The following is a 17,777-nucleotide window of genomic DNA, read 5'->3' as shown; positions in this document are numbered from 1 at the left end:
GCATCTTGAGGAATTCTAAAATATTCCTCCTCGCGGCACCAGCTCAAGGGTTTATTGTTGAACTATTTCATGCTCTGGCTGTGCATGGGTCACGTCCATGTGCATGTGTCAGGGCTACTTCTTAACAAAGCTATCAAGTCAAACTTTGGGCCTGCATGTTATCTTTCTCTTTTTTCCCACCTTTTCCCCTTAAGGTCGGAGCTTCAGTTGCTCAAACCTTAGAAGGCGCCAAAGAGAAATAGCAAACCAAGAAATAAGTGCAGAACAGGAAAGAAAAAGAAATGAGTGGGAAAATCATAGGTTCTCTTAAATCTGGTGTGTAAAGGTGAAGATCCAGGAACAGGGAAGCCCTGGCCTTTATGTAGCAAGAAATGCAGTGGTGAGTGTCCTGGCCTCAGGTGATCTGGGGCCAGCTCCCTGCCTTGCAAGTGAGTGATAAGAATTAAAAAATGACAGTGAAGAAAAACAACTCATTAAAAAATTTCAGTAAAAGCAATAAGGTTCCAGTATATTCTTTCTTTTAGGTCTTATAACAGGTCTCTTGATAATGATGTCTGCAATTAAATACACCAGAATTCACCATCATCAGTTTATTTGATTCCAATAATCCAAAATAGTTTATATAACATACTGATCATAAAACATGATCTGCTTACAAAATAGTAGAAAATATGTAAGAAAGGAATTTTTGGAAGATTAATAATGAAATTTGGCCCATTGTTTTAGCTGTCCCTAAAATTTACCATAAATATAGCCATACAGTAGAGGGAATTTATGGGTTTGTTTTGTTTTGTTTTGCTAATTGCATTTTATGTAAATTTCTCAAGTTAAAGAAGAGATCTAAATTCTGGAAAGCATGCTATTGGATTTTAAGCGGAGTTCAAAATCCGCTCTGTGGCCCAAGGAGGGAAGGGAGAAAATGAAGATCTCTTCAGTAGAGAGTGTTCTTTATTTCTGGATTTTATAGGCTTTTCTGCTGAGTAGCTGCTTGAAAAAGATGATCTCAGAGAAGATGGTACAACTGGCTGCTGAGAGCCCAGAAATGGTAAGTGCTCTTCTTACCTTATTCTCTTCAAGTTCCACTGTCAGCCAACACCTGGAGACCAGTCCACACCCCTGAGTCCCCAGGCGCAGTTCTGGTCCCCCGTGATGGAGGCAGCAATGTTAAAGTGAGCTTCTCTAGCCTCTGGTGCTCCACAGTCTGGATGGCCTGGCAGGAGTCTGTCTTTAGAATTCAAGCCATTTTTCCAATGAGAAACCATCTTTGGAAACTGAGCACCGTGTAACTCTCTACTCTGTATTATTTTGTTTCTTCCTTCCTCTAAATGGAAGCTTTTGGATTTATTATAAAATCTACATCATGAGCCGGGTTTGGTGGCACATGCCTGTAATCCCAGCTGCTCAGGAGACTGAAGCAGGAGGATCTCAAATTCAAAGCCAGCCTCAGCAACAGCGAGGCCTTAGGCAACTCAGTGAGACCCTGTCTCTAAATAAAATACAAAATAGGGCTGGGGATGTGACTCAGTGGTCGAATGCCCCTGAATTTAATCCCCAGTACCTTAAAAAAAAAAAAAAAAAAAAGGCTACATCATGAAGTCAGGATCTTGAGGGGATCTTCAACACAACGGAGATGATCTTAAGCAGGCTCTAGAGTTTTCTCTAGAAAGAATCCAGAGTCTCTCAATTCTTCTACTGTGCCAAATGGAAATTCCTTTAGCCTTAGGTGGAAACCATAGTGTGAAAGAAACTCTAAAGCCTCTGTGGGTTTTTTTGTGTGTTGTGTTTGCTTGTTTGTTTTTTGTTTTTTGTTTACTTTTTCTTAAAGTAAAATTAACTTTAGCTGGGCATGGTGGTGCACACCTGTAATTCCAGATACTCAGGAGGCTGAGCAGGAGGCTCACAAGTTCAAGGCCAGCCTGGACAACTTAAAAAAAAAAATGTTAAAAGGCTGGCAATGTAGCTTAGTGGTAGAGGCTAGAGTGCTTGCCTAGTATGCATAATATACTGGGTTCGATTCCCAATAAAATAAAAAATAAATAAATTAATTTTACTTTTGAGTCTGCATTTATTCATAAAAGCCTACTAGATCTCTGAAAAGGTTGGTGAGCAAACTATAAAGCAAAAAATTCACTGAGATTTAAAATTTTTCAAATTGCTTTGTCATCATGATTATAAGCATGTTCCCAATAAGACAGTACAGTTTGATTTTCTTAAATGATTACAAATACTAATGCCTCCTTGACATTTATAAACTTAATTCTTTGCAGAATATTACACTGATATTTAAAAATACAACAGACAACATTCAGAAATGCTTTTAGTTATATTTAGTCCATTATCAGAGGGTAGATGACATCTTTAGTTTAACATCAATCTTTACAGTTTTTTTCTGAGAAAATAATTGTGTTTCGTACTCATTTCTTCTCCTAAAGCCAAAAATATCTTTCCAGGGGAAATAAATTCACTGCCTCTTGGTGACTGAACAATTCAAAATGTACTAGAGAACAGTTAAATGAAGGAGGCTCTTTTTAAAAGAGTAATAAAATCTAACCTCTTAGGCAGAATGGACTCTCCTAGGCTTTTTTTCTGTCTCATATATATGAGACAGAAAAAAGAGAAAAGTAATTAACTGAAGTAGCCTTGTTAAAAGGGAGAAGAGCCCTCAAATGTGGATGAATAAAATGTAAGCTACTTGATGCAGGAAATACTTGTACCTTGAATAGCTAAAGAGTTAACTCAATAAAATGGAGAAGGTAATAACCTATTTAAGGTTCTCAAGGAAAACAACCACGTGACATTCTTTACATTTGCACATGAATTGGAATCTATCCCCCTGGCTAATAGCAAAATCACATCCTAGTCAATACTCTTGTATTGCTTTAACCAAATATTCAAGAAGGTTTATTTGGGGGTTCTTGGAAAGAAAAGTTAGGACCCCCTTCCTCTTGAAAACTGGGTTTTCAAGAGCATGTTGTAGGCCTCTCAATCTGGAGCTTCCTGGGTGGACTGGGACTCTGCAAGGTAAAGCAGAAACAGAGGACCCTAGGAACTCACTGAGCACTGAGCTTCCTCACAAAGGACAGTGGACTAGAGTCATTTTGTGACTTAAAGTATATATGTTTTAGTCAGCTTTTCCCCTGATGCAACCAAAAGACCAGACAAGAACAATTTTAGAGGAGGTAGAGTTTATTTGGGGTTCACCATTTCAGAGATCTCAGTCCATCGGGGGTCAGCTCCATTGCTCTGGGCCCGAGGTGAGGCAGAACGTCATGGCAGAAGAGTGTGGTAGAGGAAAGCAGCTCAGGACATGGTAACACAGGGCAGGGGGATTCGCGGGTGGGGGAGAGAGAGACCCCGCTCCCCTCACCACAGACAAAATACAAGCCCCAAAGGCACAGCCCCAGAGACCCACTTTCTCCAGCCACACCCTGCCTGCTTATAGTCATCACCCAGTTAATCCCTATTAGGGGATTAATGCACTAATGAGGCTAAGACTTTCATAACCCAATCATTTCACCTCTAAGCTTCCTTGCATTGTCTCACACATGAGCTTTGGGGGACCCCTCAGTCTAAACCGTAACAGTGTATAAGTGTAAGACTGTGATGTTCTAGGCACACTGTATGAATTGACACCTGCACATGTCATTTAGGGAAGGTCTGTGTGCACTAGGACAGATGTCCCTACTTGCAAGGCAGGTGGAGTCCAAGGTTTTGATAATCTTGAAGAATCTGGGGAAAGAGGGAAAAATTGAGGAAACTGTGACTAAACAAACCCCATAAATAAAGTAGATGGTCCCTGGGAGCAGTTTAGATAGTACTGGTTTTTCCTATTAACATGGAATGAGTGGAAGAAGAAATTTAGTACTAATTTAATTAGCCAGGTAGCATTAGGCAATGCTTTCAAACGTAAGACTTGACCTGTTTATGAAGAGATTTTAAAAATCTGAGTCAAATAAATGCAGTGAAGAATAATGGAAATGCACAACCTCGACAAAGATGTTTGTCCTTGAATTCCTTTTTGGAAAAAAACATATATATACTTTTAGCATTTATTTGTTTTTTTATTGTGGTACTGAGGATCAAACCCAGTACCTCTCACATGCAAGGCAAGCATTCTACCACTGAGCCACAACCACAGCCTCTTCACTGCAAACTCTTAAAGGCAATTTTAACCATGAGAAGGAAAAAAAGTGTATCATTCTCCTTAAAGTTATGTGTCTACAGAAAAGCCTAAATCAATTTTGTTAATACCTACTGCTTTTAACTGGAACAGAATTATAAAGGATTGTTTTATTTGAAAATCAAGCGTATTTGTTACGATTAGGTTTAGCTGCATATAACAGAAAATAAAACAAGACAAAGTAAGTGTCGTAGGCAAAATAGAAGTGTGTTTCTCTCTCATCGAAAAGAAGCCCAGAGGTAGGCAGTCTCGGGCTGGGATAGTGGTTCCATAATGTCACCAGAGACCACACTGCTGTACCATCTTCAGTGTGTGGCTTTCACCTCTTGCACAATGTGGCTGCTGGAGAACCAGTCATTCCACCCACGTTCTAGGCAGTACCTATGAGGAAGAAACAAGGAATAACTCCCCTTCTTTCCTTTAAGGAGGAGTCTCCGAAGTCTCACACAGAATTTCTACCTGTAGCTCACTAGCCAAGAGTTAGTCACATCATGGCACCTGCCCCCAAGGGAGTCAGGCGAATGTAGTCTTTCAGCAGAATGTGTTGTCTCTCCAAATAAAACTGGATAGAGGGCAGAATGGATAATGGAGTAGACTACTGACAACCTCTACCAGCTAAAGGATTCTAAAAAAACACTGAGAAAGGAAAGTAGAGGTACTTTATACAATAGAGGTGTTACTGAAGTTGTGTTACTGAAGATTCCTGAAAGCATATTGTTATTATTTTATACATTGAACCATAATCTGAATGCATGGAAGTTCTATTGGGAATAGGCTGGTGAATAACTTCCTGAATTGAAAATATATGAAAATTACAGTTTTATTCATCTATACCTAGTTTTTGTGTTTTCTTCCTTTAATTTTCTTTTCACTGGGTCTCACTTCTAAATTCATTTTCTCAATATGGCCAAGAACAAGATGGCTTTCTAATGCCTGCTACCTCATTCATACCTCTCATCTACTCCCAATTGCCATCACCATATGTATCTCCCTCTTTCTCTGTCTCCCTCCCTCCCCCCACTTCTCTTTTCAACAACCCTGCCCCAGAATTTGGGCAAAGCAAGATTATTCAAAAGACAACTGGTGCTTTTTGGAGATGAGGTCTTGCTATGTTGCCCGGGGTTGTCTTTAGACTCCTGGGCTCCAGTGATCTTCCCGCCTCGGCCTCAAGTGAGGGTCCACAGGTGTGCGCCACTATGCCCAGCAACAGGTGGTGCTTTCAGTGTGCCTCTAGGACGTGAGAGGGTGGCATATCTGATATTCTGGAGGGCCAACCTTGGGGGGACAGGTCCAGTCCAGGAAATGGAAAAGCACAGAGAGTTCAGGGCAGATAGGGAAAAGTCTGAGCACAGCAGGGGCAGTTTCAGAGAGCCAGGGGGTCGTGACTGCTCAGTAGTAAGTGATAATGTTATTAACAGAATCTACTGGACTGAAAGTGTATGCCAAGCGTGGCTTGGGAGGCTGAGGCAGGAGGATCACGAGTTCAAAGCCAGCCTCAGCAAAAGTGAGGCGCTGAGCAACTCAGTGAGACCCTGTCTCTAAATAAAATACCAAATAGGGCTGGGGATGTGGCTCAGTGGTTGAGTGCCCTGAGTTCAGTCCCCAGTACTTCCCAAAAGTGTAGGAGCACTGTTTCAAAACAAGAATTCACTTTTCCCAACTTTATTCCTTGTAGTATGTAAAGCATTTATAGACATTATAATATGCCAAGGAAATAAATTTTTATCCACAATTACTTAACACTTGTCATGGGTTCTATTTTATTTACTTTGATTTGAGAAAAGGGAGATCAAGGAGAATAAGGGAGAAAAAATTAAGAGAATTTCCCCCCCAGGTTCTGTATTCATAGCACAAGACCATAAACTATAATGCAATATTACAAAATAATTAAAAATAACAATAGAAAAACACATAGGATATCAGAATATTAATTTCTCATTTACCAAACTTAATAACTGGTAATTATTGAGATCTGGGCTTCAAATACTCTAACATTTCCATTCAAATGCCGACTTAAAGGAAATTCTGTGTATATCCCCTGAAAGCAATTTATTTTACAGCCAAATTAACCATAGATAAAAGACAATGCTTTTAATGATGTTTACCCAGTTATTCTGGAATGTCCCATTCCATATTCTTGAGAGCAATAAGCAGCAGTGAAGAACTTCCCCCTCCCCCCCTTCATCTCATCATCTACGAATGGCTGTGTTTACCTCATGCTGACTAGAAACCAAGGCCCAGGGTCAGGGGGCCTGTGTGTTGGAACAGAAAAGCAGTCAGTGCCGAGATGCCCGCCATTGAGTGCCCTGTGCCCTGTTCCTGGTGGGAGCCGTGGACATAATGCACACTGGTTCAATAGTCCTTTTCTTTTCCATGAAGAAGAGTCCAAGAACTCTGTCCTCCAGCCCTGGTTAGGTCACATTCACTAGATGTGCCAGACACTGTCTCCCCGCCAGATTCACTCCCGGTCCCTGCGCTGTGCCCTGAGACTGACCAGTGAGGACTGTGACCTTGCTTTCTGTGGAACCACCCAGTGGGAATCCCAGCAGGAGGCTGGAGAATGGTGGAAAAGTGGGATTGGACTACTTATTTCTCCAGTCCTGCCCCTGGTGAGTCCCAGTGGCTTCACATCCCTCTACTGAAGGCCGCAGCTCCTGCACACAACCCTCCTCCCTACAGCTAGGCTACTCTGTTTCCAGTAGAAGCTGCCCTCCTCCCAGCCCCTGCAGGCTGGGAGGTGGTAAGAATACCCTCCACACCACCCTCCTTGCAACCCCCAGGGGGCCTAGAGTCCCTTCCCTGACGTGCTTTAATCCCACCCACATCTCCATTAAATGCTAAGTAGTTCCTTTCAAAACTCTCATCGTTACCCAGGGGTGTACCATCTGTTTCCTGCTGGATCCCGACTGGTACATTAAGTTTACTTCATGGACACGAGGTCTAGTGAAGTGTCTTTGAATTCAGTGTGACTCTTCATTTGATTAATGGTGCCTTTTGATTAAGCGAAGCCCCACTTGGCTTTGATTCAGCATATGGATTGGAGCTCCGTGGATTAGCTCAGGATTTGGAAGTGCATTTCATTTCGTGTGAAGTCCTTTTAAAGGCTGTGTCAAATCGCAAAATCCATAGGCAGCCGCCAGTGTTAAACACGGTGCTTTACTGCACTTTTGGGGACTCAGTGTCTGTAACAGTTAGGCCCTGGCAGATGAAGGGGGATCCGTAGATGACAAGCGTGTGTGCCTAGGGACTGGCAGCCTTGGGGACCATTAAGAGGATTATTGTGGAAGGGAAATGTGCTAGTTAAATAGATGATTTGTGTGCTTGCTTCTCGGGGCTGTGCTGACTGACATTTTACTAATCTATTTAGCAGATTGAAGTCCTGGAACAAGGCAAAAGTCAAAAATACCATGTTCAACAAAGCCAGGTCTGTGAGTAAAAGGATGTAATTGATACATTATAATTTTGATAAATCTGCTCTTTTTCCCTCTTTACTGAAAGTAATTCTCTTTCCAAGAATAAGCCAGAATTGCCCAGAAACTCAGTATGTAGATTGAAGAGCTGTCACTAAAGTACAGTTATTTTTGTTGTAGCATCCAGCGGGGCTAAGGAAATTTCCACATGAAAAGTTTCCAAGAGGAACACAACATTCCTTGGTGATTTTCTTCTGCATCCCATGCATTTTTTGGAAAATCTTCTGAGGGTGTATTTCAGTGCATTTATATGTTTCCATTTCATAGATTTTTAGCAATGCACTTCATTTGAAGCAACTTTTAAGTTTATAAAATACTTCTTTGAATATTTAGTTCTGGGTAGATAACAATAATAGAATCATCATGACAACCTCTTTAAGGACTTGTTATTTGACAGGCACCATTCTGAGCTCTTTTCTGTGAATGAACACATTTGTCCTTTCCAAAGATCTCTGTAAGTCCACTGAAGAAACTAAGGGACAGATTTAAATGACATACCCAAGGTTGAACAGTAATCAATGATGAAGGAAGCCAGCAACTTGATCCCAGAATGGTGCCCTTAACTACTTGCTAATTATGGTTTTCTATGTCCAAATTGTAGTGCAGATTAATAAACTAAAGGTAACCTCTAAGTAGTGTTTGAATGGGATGTGTCATCGTCTAGCATCTGTCTCAGGGTCTGGTATAGATAGAATAGTCCCTCATATATAAGAATATATTTATAAATATGTGAGGACATAGGGTTCTTTTCTTGAGTGAATGAGCTCAGAAAACAAAACAGCATAAACACAAAGTTTTCTCTTTCACAATAGGGTTTCTGGTTAGATCAGAGACAGGAGAGGACCTCTACCGTTTACAAGCTATGCCTCTTCAGACAGATCAGAAACCTAAATGCGCTTACAGGACTCCTGAAGTGCTTCTTAAAAGGCAGATTCCTGGTCCTCACTCCCAAAGATCTATGCAATAGATCTGGAATGGGGACCTTGGAAATCAGCATTTCAAACAAGCACCCCAGTGGGAGACACTGCATCCAGCTTCAGTTCCATTTCCTTCAAACTGTAGATGGTAATTACCGCCTCATTTAGATTCCACCATTTCGGCAGCCGACTGACAGCACAGAGCAGTTGTTCTCAGCCTTGGCTACGCATTGGAATCACCCAGGGAGCTCTAGAAAACGAAGGATGGCTGGATCCCACCTTGGAGATTCTGATTTAATTGGTCTGAAGAGCCTGGACAATGGAATTTTTAAAAGTTCTCCAAGTGGTTCTGACATACAACCAGGATTGGAATCATTATGCTAGAATAGTGGTTCACAAAGTGTGGTTCCCTAAGCCAGGAGTTTGGGCATCGACTGAATTCAGATTCTTGGACTCAAAACTTACTGGATCAGAAACTCCAGGGGAGGGGCCCAGCAACCCGTTTACTGAGCCTCCAGTTGAGTCTGATGGGTGGTGAGAGTTACAGACCACACAACACACAGCACAGCCGTGACTGACAGCGATGCTAATTCAGTTGTCCTTCCAGATAAACAGTGACTTTACAACAGGCCAATGTGCTCAAGCTCTGAGCAGGGCCAGCATGTCAGAAGGGGGCCTGATGTCCAAATATATTTAATACCAATTTATTGACCAAGGCTTCATTTGGAGCCAGACATAATTAGAATCTCCATGAATAGTTGTCTCTCAGTATCTAAGGGGGATGCTGAAATCTTTGGATGCTCAAGGCTTTAATATAAATACAATGGCATAGTATTTGCATGTAAACTGTGTACATCCTCCCATGTACTTTAAATCATCTCTAGATTACCTGATACAGTGTAAGTGCATGTAAAACTTATTATTGAAATACTTATAATACTGAATGGTTTAGGGAATAACAAGAAAAAAATCTACATGGTCAGTAGAGATGCAATTTTTAAAATTATTTTCTATTATTGGTTGGCTGAACCTGTGGATATGGAGCCGGTGGATTCTGGGGGCCAACTGTAAAACTCATTTATTCCTCATAACAACCCAGGTCCTGTTGTTATCCTTAGTTTAGGGACTGACACACAGAAAAGTTAAGTGACTTGCCCAAGATCATACAGCCAGAGCCAGTATTTGAATTGAAGCAGTCTTTTTCTTAAAATAAATAAATAAATAAATAAATAAAATCTATTCCTTTAATCACTCTGCCAAAGGGTCTCTCTATCAAGACAAATTTCTCATAGAAAAAAGTTTTAGCCCATTTGCCTGGTGAGGTGTCCCAGAAGACCAAGGCCCACTCTGCATGACCCTGTCTTTGAGATTTCAAACTATAGGCTCACTGAAGGTTTGTGGTATCCATGACCTCTTAAAATGCTTGAAAATAAGCATGGTGATATTTTAGAGTTTGTTTTTGTGGTGCAATGTTCTGAAGATTTAAGGTAAAGTTAAAAATTGAAAGTCACATGACTTTAAAATTGGGGAGAGGGACAAGACAGGTAAAGTTTAAGCTTTGCCTGAAATGACAGGACCCAGAAAGCTACTTAAGACAAGACTTCCTCTGCAGTCCTGCCTGGGTTGCTGTCCTTGGCCCTAACACCAACCCCCAAATAAAGCTTCTGCAGGTTAAAACCTTTTTGTAAGAAACCACTGCTTAAACAGGTATAAGCTTTCTGTAGCCCTTTTAATATCGTTTTAACCTCCTTGAAGTTTTTGTTATTGTTAATGTGAAAATTATTTCCTCTCATTTATGAATCTGACCTCTCTGCTTACTTTGCAACAGAAGGACTATTCTAGTTTTCAGCCAAGACAAAGAAAGATTAAAAGAGCAGAAGGTGATTGTGTTTTTGGAACCATAAAGGAAGAAGATCTTTGAAGAGAAGTCGAGAAGTCTTACCTTTTAATTTTTTTTTTTTTTTTTTTTTTTTTTTTTTTTTTTTTTTTTAATGCTATCTCAAGACAGCAAAAGAGTTTGGGGGTTGAAAATGGGCTTCCTACCAGCAGGAAATTTCTTGACTTTTTCCCCACTTTTACTGACATTCAGATAAGATTGTTCATCAAGACTACTGCAGCACTCTGTGTAAATCTCATGATTAAAGAGATACAGGAACTAAAGCTATAGCTTGTTTTTAATGACTCATAAGCAACAAATGGCAGATTTGAATCAACTGATATGAATATGTACCTGAATATTTTTAATGAATATGTACCTGTTTCATGAAATCTTCTGATGTTCTGATATTACATGCATGAAAAGCTTGTTCTAAAAAGTGTTTAGGGTCATGTTCTAAAGATCTGACTAATTGGAAGAGGAAAGCATGGCTCTAAGAAGTGGAATCATTGGAAAAGAAATCCAGACTTCTCTGATCTAGCCACAGAGCTAGAATAGGGGAGGGGGTTGAAATGCTGATTTCTCCCTTACATATGGGTCTAACAGTACAGATGACCACAAAGTAATAGGCTGCCTGCTCCTATGTTTCTTCACTGCTATAATTGCATTCTGTCCTTAGAATACTGAATTCAGTTCAATAAGCATCATGCTGTTCTGAATGCTTCTATTTTAGAAAGAAATAAGGCCCTGCACTTGACATCAAATACCTTCTATATCTCTTAGCTTTTGAAATATGTGTTTTCTCATATAAGATGTTTCCTTATACAATTTCCTTATTCAGTTATCTCTTGGTAATGAATGTAATTATGTATAGAATTAAGACCGCTATAAAGAAGTGGGGCAGAGGAATCTATACAATGTAATCAGAGAAAAAAGTGCAATATTCCAATGTTATTTTCTAACTGGGTAGTATAATGACATAATAACTATGAAATATATTCTGTTGAATATAAAATTTACTGATGAAAATTCTGTGGATGGTCTTTTTTAAATATAGAGTCTACTAAAACACTAGAGTGTTAATAAATCAATGCCAATAGCCATAACGGAAGCTGATTTACTATTTTGCCTACTTAAGGGCAGCCAAAGTCCTTCTCTTTTTAGTAGTAAACACCTACACAGTGTAAGGGGTTTTCATAGACACCCCAAACATAAGGAGAATTTGTAAGAAGATGCATATAGGGGCTGGCAGTGTGGCTCAGTGGTAGAGCACTTGCCTAGCATGTATGAGGCCCTGGGTTCAATCCCCAGTACCATAAACAAACAATCAAAAAGAGAAGATATATGTAATAGATTGAAGTGGATGTGGATGCCCCCTTTGTAGATTAAAAATATCATTTAATTTGGTCCATTACTTTGTGTTTCAATTCCACCCATGAGAGGAGTTATCCCAGATCATAGGTAGTCAGTGTCACAAGTGTAGTGTAGACTCTGTGTCAAAGGAAGTTGGGGGCAATCAGGAAAGCACCAAGGGGAAGAGAGACTGTGAGGAAAGAGTAGAGATGGGCGGGGGAACAGGAGGGGGCACATTAGAGGAAGGGAAGGGTAGACACAGGTGGGAGAATGAGAACAGTATAAGAAAGCAGTGAGCAAATCTGCTCTGTGCCAGCAGTTTCTGGCTAACGGAGCAGTCAGCAGATAAAGCTAAGAGTAAGAAGGGTCAGTATACATGCACGTACGAAGGCAGTGTCCTGATAATATAAATGCAGCAGCTGTGAGGATCTGAGGATAGCAAAACCACAAACACTGTGTTTAATATTTTTTTCTCAAAACAGTGAGGTTATCATTAATATCTGAAAACGAGAAGAAAAATACAAGTGATGAGATTCATTCTACACTACAGACCAGGAAGACTACAGGAATGGGGATGGTAGAAAATAAGATTCACAATTTAATTTGTAAAATGACATACACATCCTTCAGTATTTTAGTGAGAGAAGAAGGGGCGATTAGTCCATTTGGGTATTCCTTGGGCCTATTTTACTTTAGAAGGAGTTGGGGAGTTCGAATTCAGTTGATTATTGGGCAAAAAGTCAACTCCAACTGCCAGAGTGGTCTTCCTGCTGCAGGCCCTGGTAGAGTTGATGAGGGGGACCCCCTTCGGTCCTGGGGATGAAGACCTCCCTGCATGGAGGGTCCCAGTAGCACAGCCACCCCTGTGTTGGACACTTTCTGCACACTTCCTTTGTCAGGTAGGTCCACAGTCTCAGGTAACTCTTAAGGGTAGGTGGCATAGCTTTGTAAATTACCATATGCTTCCAATGGCAGACTCATTCCTCATATACAGTCAGCTCTGTATTCATCAGCTCTGCACCTGTGGATTTAACCAGCTATGGATCAAAAACATAGTTAAGCCTATGACGGTTGTGCCTGTGCTAAATAGGTACAGGTTTTTTTCTTGTTATTCCCTAAACAATATAGTATGAGAACTATTTACATAGCAGTTACATTTTATTAAGAATTGTAAGTAATCTGTATGATTTATGGAGTATGTTATAGATTATATGTACATATAATCTATACATATAATTATTATATGTACATATGGTGACAATTTTTTTTTTTTTTTTTTTTTTTGGTACAGGGATTGAACACAGGGGCACTTAACCACTGAACTACATCCCCAGCCCTTTTTTGTATTTTATTTAGAGACAAGGTCTCACTGAGTTGCCTATGGCCTTGCTGTTGCTAAGGCTGACTTTGAACTTGGGATCCTCCTGCCTCAGCCTCCTGAGAGGCTGGGATTACAGGTGTGAGCCACCTCTCCTGGCACATACTGTGCCTTTAATATAAGGGACCTGAGTATCCATGGATTTTAGTATCCACAAGGAATCCTGGAATGCATCCCCTGCAGATACTGAGGGGCAACGCTACCTGCAAAAATGGTTGCCAGTCAGCCACATTTTCTCCTGATACCATTTCATTCAACAATATTACTTCTAGTAACTAGACATGCATGTGTTTACAGCTATTTACATTCCAAAATAACTAGCATAAGCAATTTGTCCACATACACTTAAGTTTGGAAATTTCACAAAAATAATAGTGAGATAAAAGGGGAGAGCTGATGAAATGGTGGTCGGTCCTTTTGTAAGAGCTATCTGGCTCCTGTGGAGGGAAGCACACACAGCCTTTGTCTGCAGAGCTGGCGTTGCCCCCAGGGCCAGGCCAGTCTATCCGTGTGTGGTGTGCTTAGAGCTTGACACATCCCTATGTGGACAACTGTGTAGGCAGCCTCTCATCACTGTGCCTAATACCTGAGAAAAACAAAGGAGGAAAGATTTATTTTGGCTCATGGTTTCAGTCCATGGTCAGCTGGCTGCATTGCTCTGGGCCTGAGATGAAGCGGAACATCATGGCAGAAGGGCATGGCAAAGGAAAGCTGCTCAGCTCGTAACACCAGGAAACAGAGGCCAGGGAAGGGATATAGTACCCAAGGGCATGCCCCCAAGGCCCCACTCTCTACAATTGAGGACACACCTCCTACTGTTTCCACCACCTCCGAACGATGCCGTAGGATTATGAATCCATGGATGGATTAGCCCACTGATGAGATCAGAGCCTTCCTGGTCCAACTGCTTCTCAAACGCCCCACCTCTGAACATTGCTGCACTGATGATCAAGTCTTCTGGGGACGCTCCAGATTCACGCTAGAACAACAGTCACAAAAATTTTATGTTAAACATTTTGGTTAGAAATGATTTTAAGTTCCCTCCCAAAGCAAATTCAAAAAGAGCTAAGCAACCTTAATCTGTGGAAACCAAATAAATTCCAAACTTCAGTGGGAAAACAGTGGCCAAAATGATCCTAAAATACAAAGAGTCACAGAGGAGAACTCAGGAACAAAGGCCACTCTACTTCCCTGAATTCTGTTTAGTTATTCCTCCTCCCAAGGGCGGGATGGTTAGAGGGGCCCACCAGGCAGGTAGAGGCAGTGGCCCATGAGGACCCAAGATGGCAGGGATGGAGTGGAAAATATCTTTCTCCTTCATGAGGTGGTCTCATTCCTGAGGTGTTGTCAGTGATCCAAGAAAAACACCAAGAAAAAGGTAGGTATGTTTTGCCGTCACACAAAAATCAGAGGTGCTGCATTAACTTAGAAAAAGTACAGCTAACCAGTCATTCCTTACAGGATGGCTTTTAAATTTTATAGCTGCCCCTTTTCCCACTTTATTGATGTATAATCGTACTTTGCTCATAAGTGACTTTCGAGTAGCTAATAGTTATACTTTTAGAAAGTAAGTCGTTTGTATGACAACTTTCCAGATGAGAAAAATCAGAGCTATGGAAAATGATATGATGTTGTTGGTGGGTTTGGGTCTTTGGTACTTTTCTTTTAATTTATTTTTATTGTAAACAAATGGGATACATGTTGTTTCTGTTTGTACATGGAGTAACAGCATATCATTTGCATATTCATACATTTACATAGAGTAATGATGTCTTTGGTACTTTTCTGTAGAGTCAAGTCTAGAGTAGCCAGATGGGCTTTTCTTGTGTGATATCTTAAAAGAGGTTGGTCATTCAGTTGGTTTAAAGGTGCTGACCCTAGTGATTTTGCAGTACTCCTACACCAACCAAATAATTTATTTCCCAGAAATGTGGGAACACAGACATGTCTGTACCTCCTGATGAGTTTTCTGTCTGTCCACATGAGCACATATTTGTTGGCTAGAGGCACTTGGAGTGGCAAAATGAGACTGGTAGATGGGAACTGGCTTTGCTGTGGACGTGCATGCTCTTGTTCTTGCTGGAAACTGGTCCCAGCAGAATTTCTGGGGAGCTCCCCTTTGTAATGGGGTCTTGTGTGCAGAGGAAGAGATAATGGAAAGCCACTAATCAAAGGAAGTCCAGAACTTGATTTTCCACAAAATAAAAATGATGAGTAAAAAAAAGTGAAACAGTAAGTATTAAGCTTCTTATATATGTTGTGAAAGTCAATCACCTGGAGACAAGTTCTTTTCCGAAATCAACTTTGAGTTGATTCCTAAATACTGCCTCACAATAACTAGTGGAGCATTCCACTTTTCAGAGGCCACAAAAAACCCTACTATGCCCAAAGGGAAAGTGGTTCTCCTTCCAGGACTTATAAATCAACACATTAAGAAAGAAAATAATAAGATGGAACATCAAAGTTGATTTTTATGTATGGACTGACTACATATCACAGTGGTTAAATTCAATGATTTTTACAGGTAACTGAATTTATATCAATTATGTTCTGTAAGTATTTGTCGGTCTTGTGTCATAGACACTCTTTATCCTCTTTTTCCCCCCTTCATCTCTTTTCTCTTTCTGTTAACAAAAATTACAACAGAGATGACGGGCAGTCAGGGGATTCACAATGCAGATAGACTGAGCAATGAATTCACTGTAGAAAAATCCTAAAACTTTACTTCCTTTTTGCAAAATCCCTTACCTGAGACTTAAAAAAAAAAAAAAAAAAAAAAAAAAAAATCCTGCTGGATGATTAGCAGAACAAGAACAAAAGAAAAGGTAACTGTCTCAGTTGGTTTGTGCTGCTACAACAAAAATCCGAGACTACGGGTTAAGGATGTAGCTCAGTGGCAAAGCGTTGCCTAGCATATACAAGGCCCTGGGTTCACTCTTTGGCACCAAAACAAACAAACAAATAAACAAAACCCTGAAAGTGAATGATTTACAAATAACGGACATTTATTTCTCACAGTTCTGGAGGTTAGGAAGGCCAAGGCTAAGGTGCTGGCAGGTTTGGTGAGGAATTGCTGTCTGCTTCCAGGATGGCACCTTCTACTGCCTCTTCCAGGGAACATGTATTCTGCACGGCAGAGGAGATGGAAGGAATGGACTTGCCCTCTCAAGTCCTTTTATAAGGTGATAATTCCATCCAGAGGGTCTCTACCTTCATGATTCAATCAATCCTTAAAGGTCTCACCTCTTAATACTCTCACATTGGCAATTACTTTCCAACATAGAAATTTCGGTGGACACATTCAAATCATGGCACCAATTAATTCTATTTATTTTTAATGTACTTTGTGAGCTAGAAGATAGATACATAAAATACATTTTTCTGTGTTTTAAGAGGTTGGTCATTCAGTTGGTTTAAAGGTGCTGACCCTAGTGATTTTGTACTACTCTTGCACCAACCAAATAATTTCTTTCCCAGAAATGTGGGAACACAGACATATTTACAAGTGACTACAAGACAAAAATCACTTGTAGTCATTGTTCAGTCTTTTCTCATTCTGTTGCCTTAAAACAAATGCACAAGCTAAGAGCAGTTTTTACTCCTTATCTACCTTCTTTCCTCCCTATAAATGTCAGAAGTTCCCCATCTTGCTGGTCAAGAGCAGAAGTTCAAAACATATATTAGTTCAGAAATGGTTGAAAAAGAGTCGTCAAAGTATGGATATATTCTCAAAAGTCAGAGTAGAACAGCCTCAGGCTTTACCCTGACACTGGTACCACAATTTTGTAAGGTGGAAATGAAAGCGTTGGATTGGGACTCCGAGAGAGAGAGAGAGAGAGAGAGAGAGAGAGAGAGAGAGAGAGAGAGAGAGAGAGAGAGAGAGAGAGAGAGCAAAATAGGCAAGGTCTAATATGAGAAAGAAGTGTGCTCGGCTTCTGTCTGAGTGATCGCCAGGAGTTTGTTTTGAGATTAAGGGGAGAGTTCAGATCCCTCTAAGCCTAAATTTTCAGTTCAATTTGAGTCCCTGGGGTGAGCTAAGCTCCATGCGAGGGCTGAAGTGAACACACACGATGACTGGAATCTCTAAGCTGCTCATTATCTGGTCTGAGCAGACATCCCCAGGCTTTTGAGGACCAGCATGAACCCTCAGCTTTTCCAGTGCCTAGATGTAACAAGCCCTAACTAGTTCTGTCTCTAAGGAGGGGGATTATTAAAGGGTTAGAAAGGAAATGGAGCCAGAAAAAAAAAAAAAAAAAAAAAAAAAAAACCAGGAAAAAAGGCAAGAGTAGCCTGAACTGGGAGCTTTTTTGATCTTTTCTTCTGTTGCCCTTGCTTGTCTGCTTCTGAGAAAATTTATAAGGCTACTGACTTTGAGAGTTTCTGGGGGCAAATTTTGTAGAATAAAATAAATGACCAAGCATCTGACATCATCATTTTTTATGTACTCGGAAGAGTTTTTATTGACATTTTTGATGATAAGCTCTTTGGGAGATGATTTCTTAGGAGCTTCAGAATTCCAGTTCTTACATACGCTGCAGTCCAAATAAAATTCTACTTTTAAATGCCTAATAGTTCATATCTCATTGTTCAGTTATTTTGAGAC

General features: G+C 40.5%; 1 protein-coding gene across 2 annotated transcripts in view; it reads left to right on the top strand.

The window, feature by feature from the left end:
* Positions 1–11,597, top strand: part of SNX31 (sorting nexin 31) — a 62,095-nt gene extending 50,498 nt beyond the window's left edge. For both annotated transcript variants that reach the window (XM_079153733.1, XM_079153734.1), the window contains 3 exons: positions 968–1,045; positions 7,548–7,604; positions 10,396–11,597. In XM_079153733.1, the coding sequence (XP_079009859.1) occupies positions 968–1,045; positions 7,548–7,604; positions 10,396–10,488 (228 nt within the window). In that variant the 3' untranslated portion in view covers positions 10,489–11,597. The remainder of the gene's footprint in view (positions 1–967; positions 1,046–7,547; positions 7,605–10,395) is intronic.
* Positions 11,598–17,777: the final 6,180 nt, after the last annotated feature.

Source organism: Sciurus vulgaris (assembly GCF_902686455.1).
Source record: "Sciurus vulgaris genome assembly, chromosome: 1".
Taxonomy (NCBI): domain Eukaryota; kingdom Metazoa; phylum Chordata; class Mammalia; order Rodentia; family Sciuridae; genus Sciurus; species Sciurus vulgaris.
Note: the sequence above shows the minus strand (reverse complement) of the source record. Positions and strands in the feature narration are given on the sequence as shown.